This window comes from Lepisma saccharinum, chromosome 5 (genome assembly GCF_977018435.1).
Source record: "Lepisma saccharinum chromosome 5, izLepSacc3.1, whole genome shotgun sequence".
In the NCBI taxonomy this organism is placed as follows: Eukaryota; Metazoa; Arthropoda; class Insecta; order Zygentoma; family Lepismatidae; genus Lepisma; species Lepisma saccharinum.
Genome location: NC_139233.1, coordinates 29,271,653 through 29,296,751, shown reverse-complemented (window position 1 = coordinate 29,296,751; position 25,099 = coordinate 29,271,653). Strand labels below are relative to the sequence as shown.

At 39.0% G+C, this 25,099-nt stretch overlaps 1 protein-coding gene across 1 annotated transcript in view; it reads left to right on the top strand.

The window, feature by feature from the left end:
• Nucleotides 1-25,099, top strand: part of LOC145987736 (importin-4-like) — a 128,433-nt gene that overhangs the window by 88,966 nt on the left and 14,368 nt on the right. Inside the window, exons 14-17 of the mRNA XM_083122393.1 lie at nucleotides 1,300-1,493; nucleotides 6,404-6,577; nucleotides 8,503-8,711; nucleotides 18,109-18,241. Coding sequence (XP_082978519.1) covers nucleotides 1,300-1,493; nucleotides 6,404-6,577; nucleotides 8,503-8,711; nucleotides 18,109-18,241 — 710 coding nt within the window. The remainder of the gene's footprint in view (nucleotides 1-1,299; nucleotides 1,494-6,403; nucleotides 6,578-8,502; nucleotides 8,712-18,108; nucleotides 18,242-25,099) is intronic.

Below are 25,099 nucleotides of genomic sequence, written 5' to 3'. Positions count from 1 at the left end.
TAGAAAAAAATCCATGTGTGCTCTCTCCCAAAGCTTCCTTACGCCTTTCCAATCATCATATTTTTTTTTTTTTTTGTATCGAGTTTTACGGCATTACATACGTCATATGATTTTACGTGATCTTCAATGCACTTGTCTATTCCAGGCCACCAATATCTTTCAGGCAATAGCAATTTCATTTTAAACATTCCATTGTGATTCTCATGAGCTTTCTCTAAAACTCGTTGCCTCATTACATTAGGTACAATAACGAGTAAGTAGAATTCCACAGCAATATATCTTTTTCACATTGTAGTTAATTTCTTCTTCTCAGCACTTTGAACTCATTTGCATCTATATTTGAATCCTTAATCTTAGATTCTGGCCAACCTTGCCATAACATACTTTTTGACCTGTCTCAACATCACATCTTGTTCTTGCAAAGTTTGGAAGATAATCCGTAGGCTTCATTGCATTTACATGTATTGCATTTATTAATCTGTAACCCTCCAGAATCGGAAAGTAAAAAATTTAAGAATTAGTGAGTTTGGGATCTTGATTTTTATATTTGTTTTTTTTGCGATGTTGCTGATTTTGGAACGACCTCAGCAGTGGTGTACTGTCTCATTTGCATTGCTAACTTTATCTCATTGCATATGTTGCATAAGTTTGCCCTTACCGTGCCAGTCTGTAATTTGACTACCGTGGTGCTGCTCCTGCTGCCTCTGCATATTCCAGGAGCCATGGCATTATTGGAGTTTTTGCTTCAATAATACACCACAGGAACTACAAAGCTGGCGCAGTCACACTTCACACTAGGAAATGCACCAAATAGAACTATATAGCTGTTGCATATGATTATAAATGTATGAGTTAGTGGGATGCGATTTGAACATGTTCTAACACTTGGCGGCCATTATGACAATTGGTTCATGGGTTAGTATTATTTTGTATGTGTTGCACTTCAATTATATGAATCACATTGATTTAAACATTTTGTAAATACTCAAAATATTAAAATACCTGGTATGTAAGCAAAAAATATATTTTTCTCCACAATGTTGGTGCAAAATAAATTAAAACTGCAAATTTTCAGAATAGACTCGGAAAAAATGTGTCATGAATATATTGCAAACTCTGCGTAAGACTAAAACACCAGAAAAATATCAGCAGGTATCGGAAATAAATTCCAACCAATACTTTCTGATACTAGTACCACTGGTGTCAGCTGATACTACTAATTGATATTGGCTGAGCCCATATTGTTTCACCTTGTGAAGGTGCAAGACTATATTTTTGAATTAAAATATTTTGTTGCAGCTCTTCAGAGGGCGTTATCAGTGCTCATTCCTAAGCTTGCGGAGATCATTAGGACTGATCCAGAGAGAGGAGTGGTGATGTCTGCATTGGATGCCTTCACGGAATTGCTCAAGGAAATAAAGGGACCAGTGTTGGAAAGAGAGGGCCACAAGGAAGCAGTCTTGAACTGCATCAAGGACGTCATGCAAAATAAGGTATTATAAGCGTGAAACACTTGTCAGTGCTAATTGAAATTTGTAGTTTTATTGCAAATGCTGAAATTGGTACTTCTAACTAACAATGCTGATATCTTGACCAATCCCTTAACTCTAGCTTGTACGAGTATCCGGAATGACAAACCCAAAAAAATGTGTAATTGAATATGGTTTATTGTTTTTCAAAATATTCTCCATGATGATTGATGCACTATTGCATACGTTTGAACCAATTCTCATAGCACTTTGTCCATTCCGATTGAGGTATCTCGAAAACATGCATTTTGAACGCATCAATCGCTTCTGGCATCGAAAATCGTTCACCACGTAGCTTATTCTTCACGTATGAGAACAAAAATAAATCATTGTGTGCTAAATCAGAGCTATATGGCAGATGACCCACCAATTCAAGGTTTTATCCGGTCAAATACTGAGTTGTTTGGACCGGTGTGTGAGAATCGCATTGTCATGGTGAAGAATGATCCTGCGTCGCTGGTTGTTTTTTCTGATTTCCCCAAAGACTTCTGGCAAACAAATGGTTGTATACCATTCAGAATTGACGGTTCTACGATTCTCTAGTGACACTGTAGCCACATGTCCATTTTTCCCAAAAAAACAGACAACCATTTGGTTCGAAGAGCTTCTTGCATGAACAACTTTTGTTGGGTTTGTCTCATCTTGGAACACCCAAACTGTCGACTGCTGTTTGCTTTTGGGCTCATATGCATAGATCCAAGATTCGTCACCTGTGTAGATGTTATACACGGCTTTTGAAGCACCACGATTGTATTATTTTGTGCATATTTGTTTGCACCAATCGACACGATCCTTTTTTTGAGCGATTGTCAAATTATGTGTGATCCAACACGAACAAATCTTCTTCACGGCTAAATGTTCATGCAATATCTTATGTATGCTAGTCACACTAATGCCCAGTGATGCCTCAATCTCACGATATGTCACATGACGATCTTGCTTTATCAGTTCTCGCACAGCATCAGTGTTTTCTGGCACAACAACCAATTTTGGACGGCCTTCTTTAGATTCGCCCGTGAGCAAACGACTGCCACGGTTGAATTCACTAAACCAGTGATACAGTGCTTTTAGATGGTGCTTCATCGCCAAAAGTCGAAGTGAGTTGATCGATGCGCTGTTGTTGAGATAATCCACGTCGAAAGTCATAGAAAATCGTTGCTTGAAAATGTTCTCGAGTTAATTCCATTGTTGGCCTCCGAATGAAATTTTCGAGTCCCTGTAACAAACAAAAATAGCCTCCGTAAGCACAACGTTCTGGGTACATATACCATAGAAATGTTCAACTTTACGATGGATATATTAGTGTTGCCAGTTCCGGATACATAAATGGCAACCCTCGTACCACACTGAGGCTGTGCGGTGTAAGGCATCATGCGCTGGGCTCTGGCAACAGGACACGTGCACGTGTATGGGACCGATGGTGAGGAAATTGGGGAGCTACGAATTAGTAGCGTAACCCAGTCATGGAAATCTACGACAACGACTGGGGGTTTGTTGTCATGACCACTCTTCACCCCGTAACTGGTTGGATGTCTCCCACTTCGGTGGTTAGAAGTGAGGCTGGAAGTCATTATGTAGTGCCTTGGTCCTCGCGGGCTGTTGCTCCACGAGTTATTATTATAACTAGCTTGTAATGCAAAATGAACATATTTGTATGCCCTGGTTTTATAAAGTAAATATATGAATATGCAGTTTCGTTTTCAAAGCAAAACCCTTTGCAGTCACCTTGATAAAATTTAAGTAAATTTATAAACAATTCATGTTGTTCAGATCAGTAAAATATTGGTTATCAAGTGGGCCTTATTTTTTTTTCAAAAAGTTGTTTATTTTTTTTACTTATCAGTTATTTTTCCCAAAATTCATGTTTTTATTTTAGCACACTTTTCTACCTAATGTACTTAAAATTATACCTTCATTTTGCTTTTAAACTAAGTAGTGCCACCATAAGAACGGGCCCCCATTCACATTGCAGAAATGTTATTTTGACAAAGTCCTGTTTTTCTGCTGGCTGCTTCAGGGAGAAGGGATTCTAATGTTGCTGCTATATAATAATAAATAACCTGCGTCCCTACAGCCCGTAAGGTCCTTGGCAAACTGCCAGTCTCCCTCCCACAATCCTACCTGGAGGTGTGGAGATCTTCAACCAGTAATGGGGTGCCACGTCGAAACCCCAGCCATTATAGGAGATATCCGTGACCGGGTTACGCTACTCACTCGTAGCTGCCCAATTTACTCACAATGGTGGGTTGCCATAAAGGCATTCCCTGCACCGGGATTTATCCCAGTCTGACTATAATTTTTTACGTCACATGGTCTATTACATTGCTAATAACCGTAAACTACAGGAAAATAATTCTATAATGCAAGAAATGTGTACATACAAGAAAAACTATTATTACATTGCTGTTTGTAACAGTTTCATACATTGGAAATGACTTTTGAGAAAGTTGTTTTCCATTACTTCTCATGCTAAAAATACCGATGTTACGGCTCCCATGTGTCTGTAGGTGCACACTTGATTTTCATCAAAACTACACTACTTGGCTTGGTATCACAAAAGGTTTCTCGCTTTACAAATACTAATGTTTCATCTCCTGTGTGATGGCATGTGCATGCTTGATCTCCTGTGAAAACCCTGTCACTTTGCTTGGTGGTGCAAAACGTTCCGAGAGAAGGTGGAAAATCATGGAAATCACCTATTTACACATGGTTTCATGTGGCTGCAGGAAGTATTCCATGTATAACATGCACCATACTTTTTTTGGTATAAAATTTTGGAAGACATGTCATACACATGTAAATATCATACATTTTTAAGCTTAAAACACAAGAAATGTTAAATTTTTGCAATTTGCATTATTTTGTAATTTTGATTCCATGAAAAAGGTATTGAGACTGGAAGATTTTTAAAAAACTCTCAAAAAATAGAGAGAGCAAATATTAGTTATTTTTTGAACATGAATATACTATACGTGAGTGGAAATTACTAGTGTACCTGAAAAATGTTCATTTTTTTTAAATATGGTGTCAGTAAGATGGCGTCCTTGATGTTGCACACATTATCGGAGTATCAGAGTAAATCTGGCCATGACGTTGCGAGAGGCAGTCAAACGGTAAGATTTCAGTAATGACTGGCGGGCATGGTTGGGGTTATGAGAGTGGGGGGTGTGACCTTGGGGGTGGAAGCTTCAGTAGCGATGGAGCGTTGGTCGAGTGTGCAGCATGCGTTTGCTTTAAAGACATATTACAAAAACTCCGATAGTTTTGTTGGAGCTGAATGTGCTTTCTGTCGAGAGTTTGTTACCCCTGTACGCTCCTGTGTCTTCTGCTAATGCTATTAGCCTTTGGGTGAGAAGTTTTGAATCCACTGCTGGCACAACAAAGAAAAGAGGTGGTAGTGTAAATCATGCCGGGCCCCAGAGAATATGTATTAGGTGTGTGCAGCCTTAGGGCGAAGTCCGCAAAAATCAGCTAGATGGCACAGTGCAGAACTTGGTCTCAGCAATCAAACAGTGAGAAGGATTTTGAGGAATGACCTCCACTACCATCCATACAAGATGCAGGTAGTGCAAGCCCTGACACCTCAAGATTACGAGAAATACATATGCTTTTGCCAAGAGATGTTAAATGTTATTGGAGAACATGAAGAAAGAATTCACAACGTATGGAGGAGTAACGAAATCCACTTTCACCTTAGTGCCTTCGTCAGCAGGCAAAACTTTCAGTATTGGTCCAAAAATAATCCACACACTCTCCATGAAACGCCTCTCCATTCAGAAAAGTAACAGTGTGGTGTGCATTACCATCTCATGGAATCATCGGCCCCTATTTTTTCGAAAATGAACACTGTAACACAGTGACGGTAAACACTGGATGTTATGCTGACATGTTGGTAACTTTTTTTCTGATTGCCCTCGATGACTATGATCCAGATGAAGAAACACTCTTCCAGCATACTGCCAGAGTGTGTATGGATGTGCTTCGACTCACATTTCCTGGTCGTCTCATCAGCAGATTCGGCGATATTCCGTAGCCTGCCCATTCACCTGACTTGGCAGCTCCTGACTTTCTTTGGGGGTTACCTCAAATCCAAAGTATTCAAGGACAACCCTCCAAGAACCAGGGATGATTTGAAGGAGCGAATTCGGGAAGAGATCCACAACATTCTGTTGGAGATGCTACACAACGTCATGGGCAGATTTACTCTGAGACTCCGACAATGTGTGCAACACCAAGGATGCCATCTTATTGACACCATATTCAAAAAATGAACATTTTTCAGTACACTAGTAATTTCCACTCCTATACAGTACATTCACGTTCAAGAAATAAATAATATTGCTCTCTCTATTTTTTTGTGAATGTTTTTAAATCTTCCTGTTTGCTTCACCCTGCACATAATTTTTTTAACAAAATTTTTTTGAATTTATTCATTTTGTAAAATTAAGGTTCATAGTCATCAGAAGTTTGTCACAGTTTATTTTTAGTCTACTTTATCTTCAAATAGGCTATTGGGAATGTATCTATCACTGATCACGACCTTTTCATTTATCTATCACTGATCACGACCTTTTCATTACAAGATGTCAACACAATCAGAGGCACCCAGTATCAGTAATTGCCTGGCCTCTGTGTCAGAGTGGTCAGTGCAACACGCTTTAAAGCCAGAGATCCTAAGTTCAAACCCTGGGTAAAGCATGGTGTGTATCATTGTGTTCGTCTCATCATTTATTTCATTTGGATTACCCAAGATGTAGAAAAGTGTCATGGAAAGAGAATAAATTTTCTATCGGCAGTCTATCAATATCTGCCCTTTTTTTTTTAACTGGTTCAAGATGAACAGCAACAATAACAGTTGATTTGATTACTTTCAGACTGAATGTCAAGACACAGATGAGGAAGGAGAGTCTGAAGACAGGGAATCTGAACAGGATGAACTTCTCATAGAGTGCGCTGGAGATATAGTGCCAAACCTTGGCAAGGCAATGAATCCAGATGATTTTTCAACATATTTCAAAGTCCTGTTTCCTCTGTTTGCATCCAGAACAGTAAGTTGAAACTTTCCAGTTGAATTTATCATTATTTTGTGATTATGTATGAATCAAATTGTGCTTTTAAGAAGTTTGAATGTTCATTGTCATCAAATCTGTCATTGTCATGTTAACTGATGTTTGCTAAATCAGTGAATATTATAAGTTCATTGATGAAGTTGAAGGGACGCTCACAAAGAATACCCTTGCTAACTACTCTGCCACAGGGGTCGGCAGATGATCCACCTATCGTACACTCTACCGACAGTGCCGATTAGTAATTCAGACTACTACATAAAATGTTGCGACATAAAAAAAAAAACTGATAAATATTTTAAAATAATTCCATTCAGAGATCATTTGATGTTAAGGATTTAGTAATGAATGCTAAACATTTCCCTTGACAAAATATAAATGAACTAACAAATAGACTTTCTTAACGATACCTTAGTTTTGCAGGTTGAGTTGTAGAGTAGCCACAGGTTGAACTTTGCTCATGATAAACTTACGGGAGTCATATTGCGTATTGTAGCATCTCACATCACGAACACGGAGCGCGAACAGGGAAGGTTTGTCGTCTGCATCAGAAAGCAGGAACCCATGTGACCCACATGAGCCCTAGAACCAATCAAGTTGCTCCGTACACCAGCATGCGAGGGAGCATTTTGCATGTACTGTAGAGATCCAAACTTTCCCTCCAGGCAGGCAGACAGACCCCTGTACGCCAAACCTCCCTGGCATCTGGCCAGCAAAGGGATTAGAAAAATGCTATAATGAGAGCTGTTTAGTGGAGCATTGTAGACATATAGAGACAAATAGCTATTATAATGTTATATAGCCCAAACACATATAAAATTAGTAAGGTTTTACTTTTTATTTACAACACTCGTGCATTTTTTACCCATTTTAAATCGTGGAACGTCGGGCATATTGGAATTCAATAATGCTACACCACTGATTGGAAGATATTTCCTCAACATATAAATAAATTATACATTCACTATCTCTTATATATTGCAAATGTTTTGCTTTTGATGAATAATATTAAGCAACAAGCAATTAAATATAAGACTTGACTTTGAGCTTGTTCAGTTGTTTTTTCCACATCTTCCATGCAATATTTGTTTCCATCTTCCTGAATGTATTGGATTCGTTAGTCTCTGGTAACTTGGTTTAACATGATTTTGAAGCACTCGCATTGATCATATCGTTAGAAAACATGGTGTGAAATCTCGGCAACAGTGTTAGCTAAAATGTGCACCGTGGAGTATATTACGATGAAATGCCTCTTCAAAAATCATTAACATAACCACTACTTTCTGAAGGTACGAAATCTTTTCATTTTTTCCACATAGTATTTCAGTTACTTGCGGCTACACTCTGAATTCATTGTTTCAAAACAAAAGGAGTGTTGTCAGAGTGAGCACAGAGCTCACCTGCAACCGATTATGTTACACTTTTATTTATTTATATACAGTTGTACATTATTTAATCAATAAGTTTACGCTGTTTCTAGTGAGGTTTTGTATACCTACATATTTTGGTCGTATTGATTGATAGAAAATATGGAAAGTGTCTTAAGTTATTTTATATTATATCAGATTTGTGAAGCACAGATGGAACTGCCCCATAGTTCTTCAGGGCAACTTTGAGGAATGTACAATTTTTGTTAGTGCTGTTAGTGTAATAAAGAAGGGAAACAATTATAAGATTTCTAGAAGTAGAAAATATAAATTTTTAAAAAATAGAATGTAGTGAAATATGCCTGAAAAGCAAGGGTGAGCTTGGCATTCCCCATGACCAATGGCATGACTCAAGCGAGCACAACTGATCATGGGTTAAGACAGTATCTTGCGATATATTTTTTTTGTTTTCCATTTTTCATTATTTGTATGCCAGCTGTTCACTTCTGTGTATTTTTAACTTTTGTCCTCTTGTTTCAGAAACTTCAGTGTTCGGTGGCAGAACGCTCCTTCAGCATCGGAACGCTGTCGGATTCTATGGAGCCTTTAGGACACAGGGTGTCAGAGTATGTTCCCCAGCTGTTGCCACTCTTCTTGCAGGTTGCAAAGGACTCAAATGAGGAAGTCAGGAACAATGCTATTTTTGGATTAGGAGAGCTTGCTTTCTATGGGAAGGAAGCATTATTCCAGTATCCTTTTCATAAGCTAGATATTACTTTGTGTGTCATCGTGTAGGCATTATGGGTGTACGTAAACCAGTATATTCATTGGTATCAGATGTTATCAGTTCAAACTTAATCACTGATTCTCACTGATGAGGACTCCCAACTTCTGTAGCAGCGTGATTAGCACAGTGTGCTATGATGCCATAGGTACCAGGTTAGAATCCTAGCCTGGACATGGCTGTTCTGATTTGATGGTTTCTTCATCAATTTCATAACATGATCAGTGATCACTTATCCTCATTAGCCATAGATGGCAGAAAAGCAATGTTAATCTGAAACGTTCAGAGCAGTGCTCGAAAAATTTTCTTCAAAGCTAGGTGCCAGGAAAATACCTACTAGCAATTGTGCATACTACAGAGTGTTTCAAAAGTCACACAACCCAAACTTTGAAAATGTATATCATGAAAATCGTAATAGGTAATTACACCAGGTTTTCTGCACTAAACTAATCATGTACGCTATCACTGGATTAATAAATTTATGTTAGCATGTATCCAAATAAAAGCAATTACATTATTTTAAAAAATATTGTTAATTTGCTGAAAACATCTGAGAATTGATTTTCAACAATATATACCAACGTAGAAATTTTCATCGAGAAATACAGGTTTGTCCAGGACTCAAACACGGGTCTCTGATATACCGTGCTATTGTTCTAACCACAGAGCTACTGAGCCAGCCTGGCCTCACCTGATCTTTCGCTGTCGCTGTTTTACCTGCGAGGAATCTTCTCTACCAGTGCTAACACGACCTGTTGCCTTTGAAATACAGTAGACTTCAATGTTGCCTGGTTCCTGCCAGCATAGAGATGTTAATTATTGAAGATCAGGCACACACAGGAAATGTACTACGTAGAAATTTTCAGCGAAAAATGCATTAACATTCTTACACTCTGGGAGGAACCAGGCAAGTCGAAGTCTACTGTGTTTCAATGGCAACAGATCCCGTTGCGGTAGCACTGGCAGAGACGATTCCACACAGTTAAAACAGCGATAGCGACAAATCAGGCGAAGCCAGGCCGGCTCAGTAGCTCAGTGGTTAGAGCAATGGCAGGGTATATCAGAGACCCGTGTACGAGTTCTGGTCGAACCTGCTTTTTTCGCTGAAAATTTCTACGTAGTACATCTTCTGTGTATGCATAATCTTCAATAATAATACCAACTCTTAACAACAATTTGTGGGATCATTTGTTGGTGTTTGACTAGTCGTAAAACAGTTGCTTTGTGAGGTACAGCAGAAGCAGGGGATTTTTCTTGGAAAACCTCTTGCACATGAGTGTAAGAATCAGTAGTAAAATACTCTTCAGCAATGCACATGAGCTGCTCCAAAGAATATGCCATGCTGAATCAATTAAAAGAACATGCATAGTAGCGTCGAAAGTGAGCGAAGAGAATCCAGTGTAACCAGAGGTAGACTAGGATTCTCTCAAGAGTCCAATTTCGGCATAAAATCTTGCTGTATGATTTTTCACGTAAATGTATAGCCAATACTTAGAAACATGTGGTGTGAGTCTGTTGACAATATTTCGACCTGCTAGCATTGCCATAATATGTCCCAAAAATGGCACCTTTTCTCTCAACCTATAAAATCGCCAATAAAAAATCCATCAAATGTTGCACATGACCAATATTGGTCGCAAATGACAGATTGACATGGCATCAGTCATCAATCATCTAATTATGACCCTTGATAATTTTAATAATAATGATAATTACTTACATATTTTTCTCTTTCAAAAGTCCATTTCTGGAAAGATTTTAATGCTGCCTTCCGCCAGTTATTAATTTATCTAAATTTTCTGTATGGAGAAAACTGATAATTTTAAGCATTGAAAAATATCTCAATAGATGGGACTTTATAATGCAGAAAACCTGGTTTAAATATCTCTTACGGTTTTCATGATATACGCTTTCAAAGTTTGGGTTGTGCAACTTTTGAAACACACTGTATAAGAAGCTGAGCATCAGGGTATTCGAAAGATGGTTAAATCATTCGAGAAAACAGGAAATGGGGTGTTGGGGAACAAAGAGTAAGAAATTATTACAGAGTCTCTGGAATGTTCACAACGTTGATTAAAAAAAAAAAATCATGTGCTAACTTACGCTGTACTGCAATTTGAACTTAGAATCATCAAAATTTCGCACATATTACAGCATAATATCATAGTCACCAGGCCGAAATTTTTAGTCACCCTGGCGACCGGGATTTTTCAAGCTCTGGTTCAGATTGATTATGGAATGTGGATAGACACAATAAAATTACATTCTGCACATAAAACACAAACAAGGTTTAATAACTTTTCAACATATGAACAACGTGGCTCCTAAGGAATCCAAACTAAGTCTATCGTGATCAACAACAGAGTAAAGAGGGCCTCCCCGATGGCGCAGTGGTAGCGTCGTTGCCTTGTAATCAGGGGGTCCTGGGTTCGATACCGGCACATAGTGGTTTGGATCCCACTTTAAACTGTAGGTCCAGTCCCGATTAGCCTTACTGTGCATAAAGTGGACTTAAAACACCAAACCAAACCAAACAGAGTAATGAACACATTTGTTCTTCTTCCTCGCAGCTACATGATTATACATAATATAATGCTCAATCACAACACTTCTCCAAGCAGATTCAAAGAAAAATAACAATACTAATAATTAGGTCATGATAATATTAGTGACCTAAACAAGAAAGATGTATACACAGTATTCCCAAATCAGGAATCGTTATGTAACCCTGTAACCATATCGGTGGGATGGATGTCGATCTCCTCGGCTGAGGGGTTGAAGTCCTCGATGATCCAGCTGGAAGAGAACTAGTTGGGGTGGCTTTTAGTCTCACTCCTCATAGTACCTTCCTCTCATAGAACCTTAAATAGGATACTACCTGCTACTGGACATATAATTACACCTGGAATATGATTTGGCGTTTCATTATCTTGGTGACTGAACCCACCTTGCATCATTCTTTTGATAATTCTTCTTTAAAAAGGATTGTTTACCTTCTCGATGTCTGTCACGATTATTGAAAGGAGATGAATTTACATTCCTTTGAGACTTGCCTAACGGCCTCCCAGTTACGGCAACACTCCAAATATAGCCGTCTTGTGTTCTGGTGCCCCTGCATGGAACGGTGAACTCTTAGTCCAGCTGCTGCTAGTCTACGACCAATGGTGCAGGATGACACAGGATGTTGTAGAGAGTCCTGTACATGTGTTCAGATAGCAGACTCGCATGTGATGAGGTTGCAAAATGCTTGGTGCACACTGCAATCCTCCCTTGGTGTGACCAATCTTAGTCAGCCGGAATCTTCACTATGCCCTCATGTATCCATTGGTACTAACATCTGGCCACTGTGACATCTGAATGCTCGAGATGCCTGGCATTTGAACGATCCAACCAATCAATCTCATGCAGACTCCAAATACGGCCCCTTTCAAACTCCATCAAGTGCTGGTAATGCTGTTTGATGCGTCTACGAGGCATTCTGTGTTGATCACCTTCTCTCATGGTGTTGACTGACTGTCAATGAGTGTAAATCATCGTTCTGGAAGCAGAGATGTTCCAATGTTTAATACAGGGTCCAGCAGAGGAGTTAGATGGTTTTGAAATGTGAATAACACACCTAATTTTCAAAGGTACAGAAATTTATTACTACAGAAATATAGGTTATTGTATGCCAATTGCCATGGCAATTCTTTATGACTTAAAAATGATGTCCATTTACATGTACACACATTCGAAGCCTTTCCCAGAAGTTGCGGACGGCACGTTGCAATATTTCACCATCAATGTTTGCAATTTCATCTCTAATTGCAAGCTTCAGCTCGTCTAATGTGCGAGGTTTATTCACATACACTTTGGATTTGAGGAATCCCCACAAAAAAAATCCACAGATTGTAAGGTCTGGTGCCCGAGGAGGCCAGTATGTCACCAAACCGGGAAATGACATGTCCTGGGAAAAGTTGACGAACAGCAGCGATAGAGGATCTAGATGTGTGAGCCGTTGCTCCATCTTGTTGGAACCATATGTCTTGCTGATTTATCCTACGCCGAAGCCAATGAAGTTCTGGTAAAACAAAAGTATTCATCATTGCGATATAGCGTTCAGAGTTCACCATCACACAATCCCCATCTTTATCTTCGAAGAAATACGGGCCGATGACACCAAATGCAGCTACACCACACCATACTGTCACTGAACTGTGAAGCGGCCGTTCATGAAGCTCCTGCGGGTTTTTGTTTGACCAATATCTAAAGTTTTGCTTGTTTACAGATCCATTTAATTGGAAATTTGCCTCGTCACTCATAAGAATAATAGTTTCCTTGGACATTTGGAGCATCCGTTCAGCAAATCTTTTACGATTGACAAAGTCATCATCATGTAGCTCCTGCACCAGCATAATCTTGTAAGGGTGAAATTTTAGATCCAGATGTAACATTCGTCGTACAGAGCGATCTGAAATCCCCAACGCTACAGCATGCTGGCTGGCAGACCGTCTTGGGCTCCTAACGATAGGTTCATTTACTCATCCTATGTTTTCTGGTGTCCTTACGGTTCAAAACACGACCAGGTGGTGACCTATTCATAGCTGATGCTGTCAATCTGAAGTTCTGTACCCACCTGAGGATAGTGTTGCGCCACATGAGAAAATGACGTCGAAAAAGATGCTCCACAACAAACGCTCGATGTTGCACATTCCAGGGCTCCATGCTTACTGGGCTGACAAACAGTTAAGCAGGCCACCAACTTCTCACCGGATCGCCGATTGTTGATTTGCTGACTCAAGATCTTACGTAGGTCATTTAAAAGGAAAGGAAAAAGGCCTTCCTATTTTCCAAAGCTTCCTCACCTCGGACTAATATATCTGGGCTCGTGAACCTTGCAAGCTTGATTATTCTGGAGGACACTCCAGAAGTGTCTTAACTCTAAAACATGTGTTTCTCATCAGATGACCAGTAGATAGACCTCTTCTTGTTGCCCCTTCCCCCACAACCCTCCATAGCGAGCTGCTGAAAGGTGAGGCCTGTGCCAGGATATGTTTACGAGGCAGGCAGAAATTTAACATTATGCTTATGGGAGAATTATTTTATTTGTTTTCTTGGGAATATCAAACTTCCGATGGCAGAAAATAAACACATGATCAGGTAGAGGATCCATTGAAGATGATATTTGTGCTTGAAAGAGTCTAAACTCCCATTTGCTTAGCCATAACTTGAATTTGAAGTTGAATTCCATAAGGAATACATGGGATTCTGTAAATACTTATAATATTTTTGAAACACTGTAGCTTAATAATCAACTTTGAAAACCGTTTTCCCTTGCAACATGGTTAGAAATTCATACTCTCCAATTTATGTGTGTAATTTCTTTAGTAGCTGTGCCAATTCCGACGATATTGAAATAAATGCATGCATGCCTGGTGTGAAATTGTCACACTTTACCTTAACCTGTTAGCAGGGGCGTATCCAGAAATAAAATTTGGAGTGGGGGTCCAGCCCCTTCCCCAATGCATGTCATAAGCCCCATAAAATTTTAAATTAACACAGTTTTATAACAATGATATATTAATAATACTATCCTATTAAATATTATTAGTAATAATAATAAATACTAGACACACACACACACAATAGTGTTTCTTACTGCCTGGTACACAATGCAATATATTGTCTCTAGTATTTCAGCACTGCATGTATTATTCTGACAAAAAAACTTTACTTACTGTACCAGAACAGTTTCTCATGCTGGAGTTCGACATAGCTGAAGACAGGGCTACATTTACTGTATGACTGGCAGAGGGTGCACATGTCCCTTTTGGGTATTGTTGAATTATTCGTGATTGCACACCATTAAATCTGCCACTCACATCATAACCTTGAACTGATTTTCAGTTGACATATCACTACCCAGTGTGATACACAGGGGTGCCCATCCTCTCCATGGCCAATGGCACATACCCCCCCCCCCTCCAAATTATATCATGTGTCCATCCCAAATCATATATTTGGGCTTACAAACTATATCATAATCCCTACAAAGATTTAAATTACGACATCGTGACTACCAAAAGTAACTTTTTTTCTTAGCTTTTTGTTCGAAATGATGCACCTGCTTTAAATTAAGCAGTATACCAACACTAAGCATTATTTTTTAAGAAGTGATGTTATTAATGAATATCGAGAATATCGCTTAAGTCTTGTAATGCAGCTATAGTATAAAACTGTACATTCACCTCAGTAAAGTGCCAAACACACATTCTCGCAACACATCATTGCGAGAGCCGGCCCCCATGGCGGTTAGGTTAGCACATCAAGCTACAAAGCCAGGGATCCTGGGTTCGAATTCTGGCTTGGCCATGGATGTTCATGAGTTTCCATTCATCAATTTCATCATGTTATCACTCATCCCCATCTACGCAAATTAGCCAAAAGTGGCACAAGAAGTGCAGTAAAATAAAGCAAATCAATCAATCAATGAAATATCATTGCGTACAATAATTTTTTTCATCCATTTCTTTGGAGGCTTTGAAGAGTATTAATTTAATGGTATGTCAATACTTTCTTAGGATCCCCAGATATTGAGTCTTTTCCAGCTTCTCTTTGGCACGTTCGGGGTCGAAAACGTATGGATACCATATCGCAAAGTAAAGTCATGTCTCTCCATTTATATTTAATACTCAGTTCTACCACCCAAAATTTCCATGCCATAATCTAAGACCTAGAGTTGGATACTGTCCCCCCCCCCCCCCTCGCAATGTTTAATTCAGAATCCCCTCCAGTACCCACTTGTAAATTAAGGTGTAATATGTAAGAGTTGGATATTGCTAACCCCCCCCCCCCCCTGCCATTCGATAATACCCTGAAACACTTTTTTTCTTTATCTAATTGATTAAATATCGAGCATTTAAGGTGTGAAATTTGTACATATATTTTGGAAAAATATATTAATGTTGAATTTTACATTATTTGAAGGGAGAAAATTCCCTCAAAGAATCTTCATGGCTCAGCCTGCACCATAATCCCTCCTACCCCGTGGGCACCCTTGCTGATACATAAGAACTTTTAGTGGATATTATTTTCAGAATCCACAAACCATACACACAGAGAGAATTGTTCTGTATCTGCTACGTCATGTCTCATTTGGAGGTATTATGAATCAACCATAGTACTTTTTTTTTTTTTTTTTTTTTTTTTTTTTTTTTTTTTTTTGCGGGTGGGTTTGGACCCCCTGGACACATCCCCTGTATATGCCCTTGCCTGTTAGAGGTGTGTTTCTTTACAGATCTATCTGGAGAAACTATAAACTTAACTGCACGAGCATCCGTGACAATATCAAACTTTGACCTTAGTAGAAACTTGTGGAAGTTCTTGATTCCATGAATAACTGCTAATGTTTTGCACTCAACCTGCAAATACTTTCTTTCCATTTTGGTAAATGTTGCCAACGAACATGAAATGGTACATAATTCACCATCGATTCTGTGGCAGAGTTGAGCACTGCATCCGTAAGGAGATCCATCAGTTATTAACACCAGCAGTTTAGATGGATGGAAGGGTTCGATGGGTTTGACGTGTCCTAGTTAATCTAAAATATCTGTGAATTCACACTGGCAATCTGAAGTCCAGCACCAGGGTGCATTCTTTTTCAAAAGTGCAAGACGACTGTGTGCATCTTCGATGCTAAGTTTGGAATGAACACACGATGCAAATTAATCATGCCGTTTAAGGAGCGAAGTTGTGTCTTATCTTCCGGCGGATGGCAATACAGAATGGCTTCTAGGTTCTTCTCAGAGGTCTGTATTCCATTACCTTCGATTTTATATCCCAAATACTCAATACTTGAAAATAATTTACTCTTGCTGGCAGTAGCTTTAGTGTTGTGTTTTGCTAGCCGCTCAAGTACTTCGCATGTTCCGTGTGAAATATTCTCCTAGGGCCTTCCCTCCTATTATGGCATCATCAAAATGGAATGCTACACCAGATGAATCTCCGAAGATCTTGGCCAACACCATCTGGAATAGATTGCCACTAATGTTAATCCCAGAGGGTAGGTGCTTAGCTCTAAAGAGACCCCAAGGAGTATTAACCACAGTTATCTTCTGTGCTTGCTCAGACAGAGCTAACTGTCCATAAGCCATCTGCTGATTGATCACTGAAAAATATTGGCAGCCTGGTAGACTAGCAAAAATGTCCTCTTGTTTGGAAATGGGAAATTTCACATTTTCCATCGTTTTCGTCGCAGTACCTGAAAAATTAATGCAGTCATAATGCTCCATCTTTCTTCGTCAACACTACCAATGGTGATGCCCAATCTGGATAAACTATCAGTTCCCAAGGACCAACTCCAACTAAATGTTGAATGTTCTGATGTACTTGCTCTCTTATCATAAGGAACTTCATAACTTTTCTTGTATAACTACCACTGCACCTTAGTGGTAGTGAGTAACAGGCTTTGATAAATCTTCATTGGAAACTTTACTGTATGATGAAGCAATTTCTTGTTTCAGCAAATCTGCAGTTCAGTTCAAATTTATGCATTATACAACAGTGAAATGTCATTGGTAAATAATAATCTTCTCCATGAAGGATTGATCATGTCTGACTACGATCTTCCTATGAGTGGATAAGATAACTGCTATTTGCATAAGATCACAGGTAATGAAAACTGTTGACTATTTAAATCAAGTACAACTATAGATTGTCCCACAACTTGTACATAATCATCGTTGACTCCTTTCAGTGTGATAGCTGTGGCAGAAACTGTTGTTTGAAATGTCATACGTTGAAAATAATAATAGCTGAGCCAGTATCTATCTCACATTTGGTAACCTGTGAATTTATAGGTAAGTTAATTTTGAAAATTTTCAGAAGAAAATACATTGTTTACCGAATGTCACAATGAAGTTGCCAAGCTTTCAGTTGAACCAGCTAATACAGGCTGTTGATTGATCGCATCTACTTTTAGATGGGTTATCGTGAGCGCTGGTAGATTATCTGGAATCTCCTCATCAATAGGTACATTGTGTGAAGGCTCTTTGGATGTTTTCTCACAGTTTTATTATCTTTAATCTTTTGTTTCTTTCTGCATTTTCTGTTCCAACATCCTTTACATTTACAGTAACTGCAGATGGAATTCCATGCTGAACATCGTCCTTGTACGTGTGATTTAGTTCAATATTCACACTGACTAATGTACGATTATTTGTGTGTAACTTGTCCATGTTTCTTTAACATACACAAATCTTGAGAATAGGATATTTCCTTAGGATACAATGAATTACATTAAGCAATTAATGCTTATAGATATGTTTACATTTTGCATAGTAAATATGGATAAATTTGTTGTTGAAGCCTTAACCATTTGAAAGACACTACCCACAAATCCTGGGCACCCTGTCTGCTGCCGTAGCCAAAGAACAACACCCAAGCACCTTGGATAACATTTGTGGTGCCATAGCAAGACTGATCCTAACCAACATATCAGGTGTTCCAATGGAGCAGGTGAGTATCTTTCTCTTTTGTTGTATTTATCTTTCATGCGTGTGTGGTCTCATTTATGTGTAATATTCTTTAAAGTTTCCTTTTTTGTTTCCTCAACAGTGGGGCAATTAGGGTGGGTTGGTTGCCTTTGCACACTGTTGACTCTTAAGGCTAAGACTTGTATACCGAGAGAAAGTAAAGTGTCCTTTCTCCTCCCAGGTTTGGCACCCAATCGCCAGTACTGTTCCTCAACAATATTAAGAATGAAAAAAGTATGATACTGTGTGTGCATGATAACATTGTTCACAGCAGATGCAGGTTATAAATTATCTTTTCCTGGCATGGTTCATTTTTTTTAAAAAAAAAAAGTAAAGTGTGCCCCTGTGCTTAGCACCACGCCATGAAGGCGTATAGGGGGTGTGGGGGTAACGCCCCACACTTTCTTGATCCGGTCGTGAGTGGGGGTGATGTGATCAGCACCATGCCCCTGACCGCCTTTACCCCCCAGGTTTCCCCAGGTACCCATGTTATTCGACGCTGGGTGGGCGCGGGGGCCGCTTCCATCGTTAGAAAAGTTCCCGGATTTGAACCGGCCAGGGATCGAACCCGGGACCTTGAGCATGGTAGTCAGACGCGTTACCGACTGAGCATTTTTACCATTACTATAATTTTATATTGTTTTATTGTATTTCTTGCCTCTGTGAAAGGACTTTAAACTATTTTCACATAAGGTAATCATTGAATTACAAAATCCATTTCTCCCCACAATGTTGTTGCAAAAATTATGTATTTTCAGAAAAATTTTAACTGAAAGTGTAGTGTGGCATTTTTGCAGACTCTGCAAGACATCCAAAGTTAGCTCTTGTCAAGGTGATTCAATTCCAACCAATTCTTTTTCTAGCAATGCTTTGCCTAGCAATGCTTGTGCATTCCACTGTACCAGTATCGGTTAGAATATACTTACCAATACTTTTCTGGCATTTTGGTCTTTTTCAGCATCTACAAAAATGTAGCACAACACTTTTGTAGAGTTAATTATTCTGGAAATTATGCAATATTCAAAGTTTCCATTTATTTTGCACCAGTCATCATCATCATCATCATCCTTCAACGTTTCCTGCCTCTGGCTGGGTCGGCATAGAAGTCAAGCCTCTCCATTTTCTTCTGGTCTTCCACCACTCCCTCTCTTTCCACCGAGTTCCAATCTTGTCCTATTCTCCTAACATTCTCCACTATCTGCTCTTTCTACCGACATCTTCTCCCCCTTGGCCTTATTTCCACTCCTTGTGCATTGTAAGCTCTTACTGGTAGTCTTTCTGCATCCATCCTCTTCATGTGTCCGAACCATCTCATCTGTGCCTGATCTATCCTGTCCTGAAGCTTCCCCACCCACACTGTCTGTCGGATCTCCTCATTCCTAATTCTGTCCCTTCTGGTCTTACCCAATGTACTCCTTAAAAAAATCATTCCACTGCCTCCATCTGTCTTTTGTCTCTCTCTGTCAGTGTAAAACTGGATTTTGAGATTACATAACATGTATTTTAATATTCTGATATCATTCTTGAATTTTTTAAATAAAAACTCTGGTAAATTGTTGCATATAATTGTAGTGGAATACTAATAGTAAACAATATTTTGAAGAACTTGAACGTGTTACAATTTTCAAGCATCTGTCTTATTTGTAATCTGTAAGATTATCTGCAGAAAACAATTTTTCACCCAAGTATGCTATTGTGGAAAGCTTCGAAGTACTTTTTTCGATAGTTCCAGAAAATCTTGGTGTAAGTCTGCACAGAAATTCAGTTCATGTGATCTCAATGTGTGTGCGAAAATTTGTCTGAACTGATTGTGACTTCCTTGAATTCTGCTTTAATATTTTTCACAGAGGTGAAAACAATTACCACATTAAATTCAGAATCTCTACCCTTAATGGTTGCGTTCTTTTTACAAGGTGGCGACAGACCTGGAAAACCTGGAAAACCGGGAAAAGTCAGGGAATTTGAGGTGTCAAAAAAAGTCAGGGAAATGTCAGGGAATTTCGTCTTCATTGACTTTTTTAAATTTTTTTATTTATTTATTTATTTAAAGATATCGTTATGGAACTCTGCACGGGAACAGAAAATGTCGTTCGTAAGTTTCGGCCTCAACTTTTAGACCCCTTTTATGCGCAACACAACCACGCCGCCAGAAACCAGTGATGGCAGGAGGAGGAGGAGGAGGAGGAGGAGGGGGGAGAGAAATTTCTCTCGCCCGGGCTTCTCGGCGGGAATTTTAAATTTGAACACTCTTTGGAGGAATATTATAACTCGGCCACTATGGGAGCAATCTACTTCAGATAACTTTTGTTTTGCAGCTAAAACATCAGCGCATGCAACCGTGTACAATTCAGAACATCGGACCGAGGAAGGGGGGCTGGGGGGCATGTCCCCCGAATTTCAATGGAAAAAACATAAAAATCTGTAGTTTGCCCCCCTCTTCTCCCGCTATTTTCGGGAGAAGGCGCGAATTTAGTATTCTTGTCAAAGAATGGACATTTCTCAAGAGAATGAAACATGTTTCATGTTTTTGGGTGCCATACAAGTTGAATAATAAGCCAAAATGTGAAACTGTTTTTTACGAAAAATATGTAATTTGCATATTGCTCAGAAAATTGTTATAACTCTGGCACTATGAGAGCAATCTACTTCGGATAAGTTTTGTTTTGCAGCTAAAACATCAGAGCATGCAACAACCGTGTACAATTCAGAACGCCGAACCGAGGAAGGGGTTTTGAGGGCGCGACCCCCGAATTTCAATGGAAAAAAACAATCTGGAGTTTGTCCCCTTTTCTCCTACTATTTTGGGGAGAAGGCGCGAACTTTAGTATTCTTTTCAAAGCATGGACATTTCTCAAGAGAATGAAACATGTTTCATGTTCTTGGGTGCCATACAAGTTGAATAATAAGCCAAAATGTGATTATTATTTTTTTACGAGAAATCGATGATTTGCATTTTTGAAGGTAAATTGTTATAACTCTGGCACTATGAGAGCAATCTACTTCAGATAAGTTTTGTTTTGCAGCTAGAACATCAGAGCATGCAACCGTGTACAGTTCAGAACGCCGTACCGAAGAAGGGGGCTTGGAGGGCGCGACCCCCGAATTTCAATGAAAGAAAAAAAAAAATCTGTAGTTTGCCCTCTCTTCTCCCGCTATTTTGGGGAGAAGGTGCAAACCTTAGTATTCCCTTCAAAGAATGGACGTTTTCAAAGAGAATGAAACATGTTTCAAATTCTTGGGTGCCATACAAGTTGAATAATAAGCCAAAATGTGAAACTCTGTCCTGTATTTTACGAAAAATAGGTAATTTGCTTATTGCTCAGAAAAGTGTTATAACTCTGGCACTAAGGGAGCAATCTACTTCGGATAAGTTTCGTTTTGCAGCTAAAACATCAGAGCATGCAACCGTGTACAATTCAGAACGCCGAACCGAGGAAGGGGGTTTTGGGGGCGCGACCCCCGAATTTCAATGAAAAAAACATAAAAATCTAGAGTTTGCCCCCTTTTCTCCCACTATTTGGGAAGAAGGCCCGAACTTTAGTATTCTTTCAAAGAATGGACATAATGAAACATGTTTCATGTTTTTGGGTGCCATACAAGTTGAATAATAAGCCAAAATGTGAAACTGTTTTTTACGAAAAATATGTAATTTGCATATTGCTCAGAAAATTGTTATAACTCTGGCACTATGAGAGCAATCTACTTCGGATAAGTTTTGTTTTGCAGCTAAAACATCAGAGCATGCAACAACCGTGTACAATTCAGAACGCCGAACCGAGGAAGGGGGTTTTGGGGGCGCGACCCCCGAATTTCAATGAAAAAAACATAAAAATCTAGAGTTTGCCCCCTTTTCTCCCACTATTTGGGAAGAAGGCCCGAACTTTAGTATTCTTTCAAAGAATGGACATAATGAAACATGTTTCATGTTTTTGGGTGCCATACAAGTTGAATAATAAGCCAAAATGTGAAACTGTTTTTTACGAAAAATATGTAATTTGCATATTGCTCAGAAAATTGTTATAACTCTGGCACTATGAGAGCAATCTACTTCGGATAAGTTTTGTTTTGCAGCTAAAACATCAGAGCATGCAACAACCGTGTACAATTCAGAACGCCGAACCGAGGAAGGGGGTTTTGGGGGCGCGACCCCCGAATTTCAATGAAAAAAACATAAAAATCTAGAGTTTGCCCCCTTTTCTCCCACTATTTGGGAAGAAGGCCCGAACTTTAGTATTCTTTCAAAGAATGGACATAATGAAACATGTTTCATGTTTTTGGGTGCCATACAAGTTGAATAATAAGCCAAAATGTGAAACTGTTTTTTACGAAAAATATGTAATTTGCATATTGCTCAGAAAATTGTTATAACTCTGGCACTATGGGAGCAATCTACTTCAGATAAGTTTTGTTTTGCAGCTAAAACATCAGAGCATGCAACTGAATGCTGAACCGAGGAAGGGGGGTTTGGGGGCGCGACCACCGAATTTCAATGAAAAAACAACATAAAAATCAGAAGTTTGCCTCCTCTTCTCCCACTATTTTGGGGAGAAGGCGCAAACCTTAGTATTCTCTTCAAAGAATGTATGTTTCCAAAGAGATTGAAACATGTTTCATGTTCCTGTTGCCATACAACTTGAATAATGAACCAAAATGTGAAACTCTGTTCGGAAATGTGGCATGGATTGAGGAGAGGGGCGAGGTTCGTTATCAGTATGAATTTCCCAGGCTTGCTCCAGACCTGTGTCAGAGTTTCCACCCTAACATAAGAGTATGAAGGTCCAAAAAGCACATTCATTTCGTATTCAGCACCATGTTACCATATGGTATCATCGTGGGAGTAAAGGTTAAGCCTGTATATATTACGTGGAAAATGCATTGAATTATCATTTTTTCTTGTCCTTATGGGAGTAAGGGGACTTGTCAACAGATGGAGGGGATAAGAGCAGGTGGGGCCAAGGCATTTTGTTGAACAAACTGAAGGAACATGGAAACAAATAGGTTCCATTGATACTTACGATTTTTGTCGAATATCGCCAGCCGACAAAGTATCTTACTACAACATGCGACAGATATTGCATGGACTGCAACATCCAACAAAAATCACATGCATAAACAAGAATAGCTTTAGACTGCAGATATGCTGTTGGAATTTTATTACTCTTCTGGCTCACTTCACCTTATTTAATGTAGCAGTGCTTACGAAGGTTTTTTTTCATCGTCCTGACGTATTACTGGTTTCGCACAAGTTAACATACGTTTACAATGACATTGCAATATTCTTAGATATCAAGAAGAATCCAACCAAACGGAAATCTGCTATGGTGAACGTTATGAAAATTGGCAAGTGCATGCTCCCAACCTCAAATTTACTGCAACACTAGTATTGCAATGAAATTAACGCCACTCTCTGTCCTGTCTGTTTAAACTCGTGAGAGTTACTCTCACTGAGTAAGGTTAATGTCCGATATTATGAAATAAAATACTAATAATAAATACGTAAATATTTTAATATCATATTTACTCGAATCATTCAATCATAAAAGCAAATCACTTTCTTCAAGAAATGACTTTTCTCTGCCAGCCCTGCTAAATTTTCACTTTCCATCTACTGATTTATACAAGGGGTGGCCAGAAAGTAATTTCCAATTAGTAGGGACATTGATTTTTCGCAAACGCCAAAACCGTGAAAAATGTTAATTGCTGCGAAGTTATGTTTAGGAATGTGCAGTGATGTCTGGACACATTTTTCGCCTGTTCGAAATACCGAAATAATGCGAATTTGGCATAAAATGCGAATTGTTGGCATTTTTAGCGATTTTTTTAAAGAAATGTCCTAAAACAATGAAAAATTCCATGAAATCCAACATTCTTGTCTTTTCTAGGCCATGTTTGTGTATGTAGAACATGCATGTTTTTCAACATTTTACTCAAGAGTAAACTATAGAGTTACACGTACATGGAATAATTCCGACAGCCACATTAAATCATTTATTTCCCACGATTTATTCAACTTCTATCAAAACCATTTGCATCACAGAGCAAAGTGGCAGGGTTCTAACAGGAGATCGAGTGCGCATCTACCGTCACACGGGAGCCACATCTTCGTATTTGTCGCACGGGATATGTTTTGAATTACCAAGTTAAGTGCGCACCATTGGCATTTGTCAAGCTAATAATAATGGAGCTCAGTCGTTAGGGCATCTGACTACTATGCGAGAGACCCGGGATCGATCCCCTGCGGGGGAGAACCTGGATGTTTTCCACCTATTCAAACTGGTACCTTGAGGAAACTTTGAGGGATAAAGGTAGCCAGGAGCATGGTGCTGATCACATCTGCCCCACCTCAGCCGTGATCAAGAAAGTGTGGTGCCCTAACTCCACACCCCTATACACCTTCATGGAAAAGTGCAGGGGAGCACTTTACTTTTACTTCCTTAAAAATCTGTTCCAACTGTCACGAAAATACATAGACCATGTGACCTACAATTTAAAATAATCGTTTAAAAGCACAGTGAAATATTAAGTTTCGGTATATTTGGCAGATAAATATTCTATAACAAAAATGCGAATTTTGGGAAACTTAACACTAACAAGTGAAAAAAAGATACTGCCAATTTTTGGTGCCATAATATGTCGGTATCTGTCACGTGAGATTGATTGATTTAAATTTTTTGGGTGCGTCGCCACTTATGGTCATTAGGCACCCTTCAGTATATACGAGGAAAATTCCATTATCTAAAATCCTTACCTTAAAATTAAAAAAGGGTTACGAAAAATAACTTTCCCAAAATAACTTTCAAGATATCAAACTCTCACGAAGAGGCGTAAGCCATGTGACTTA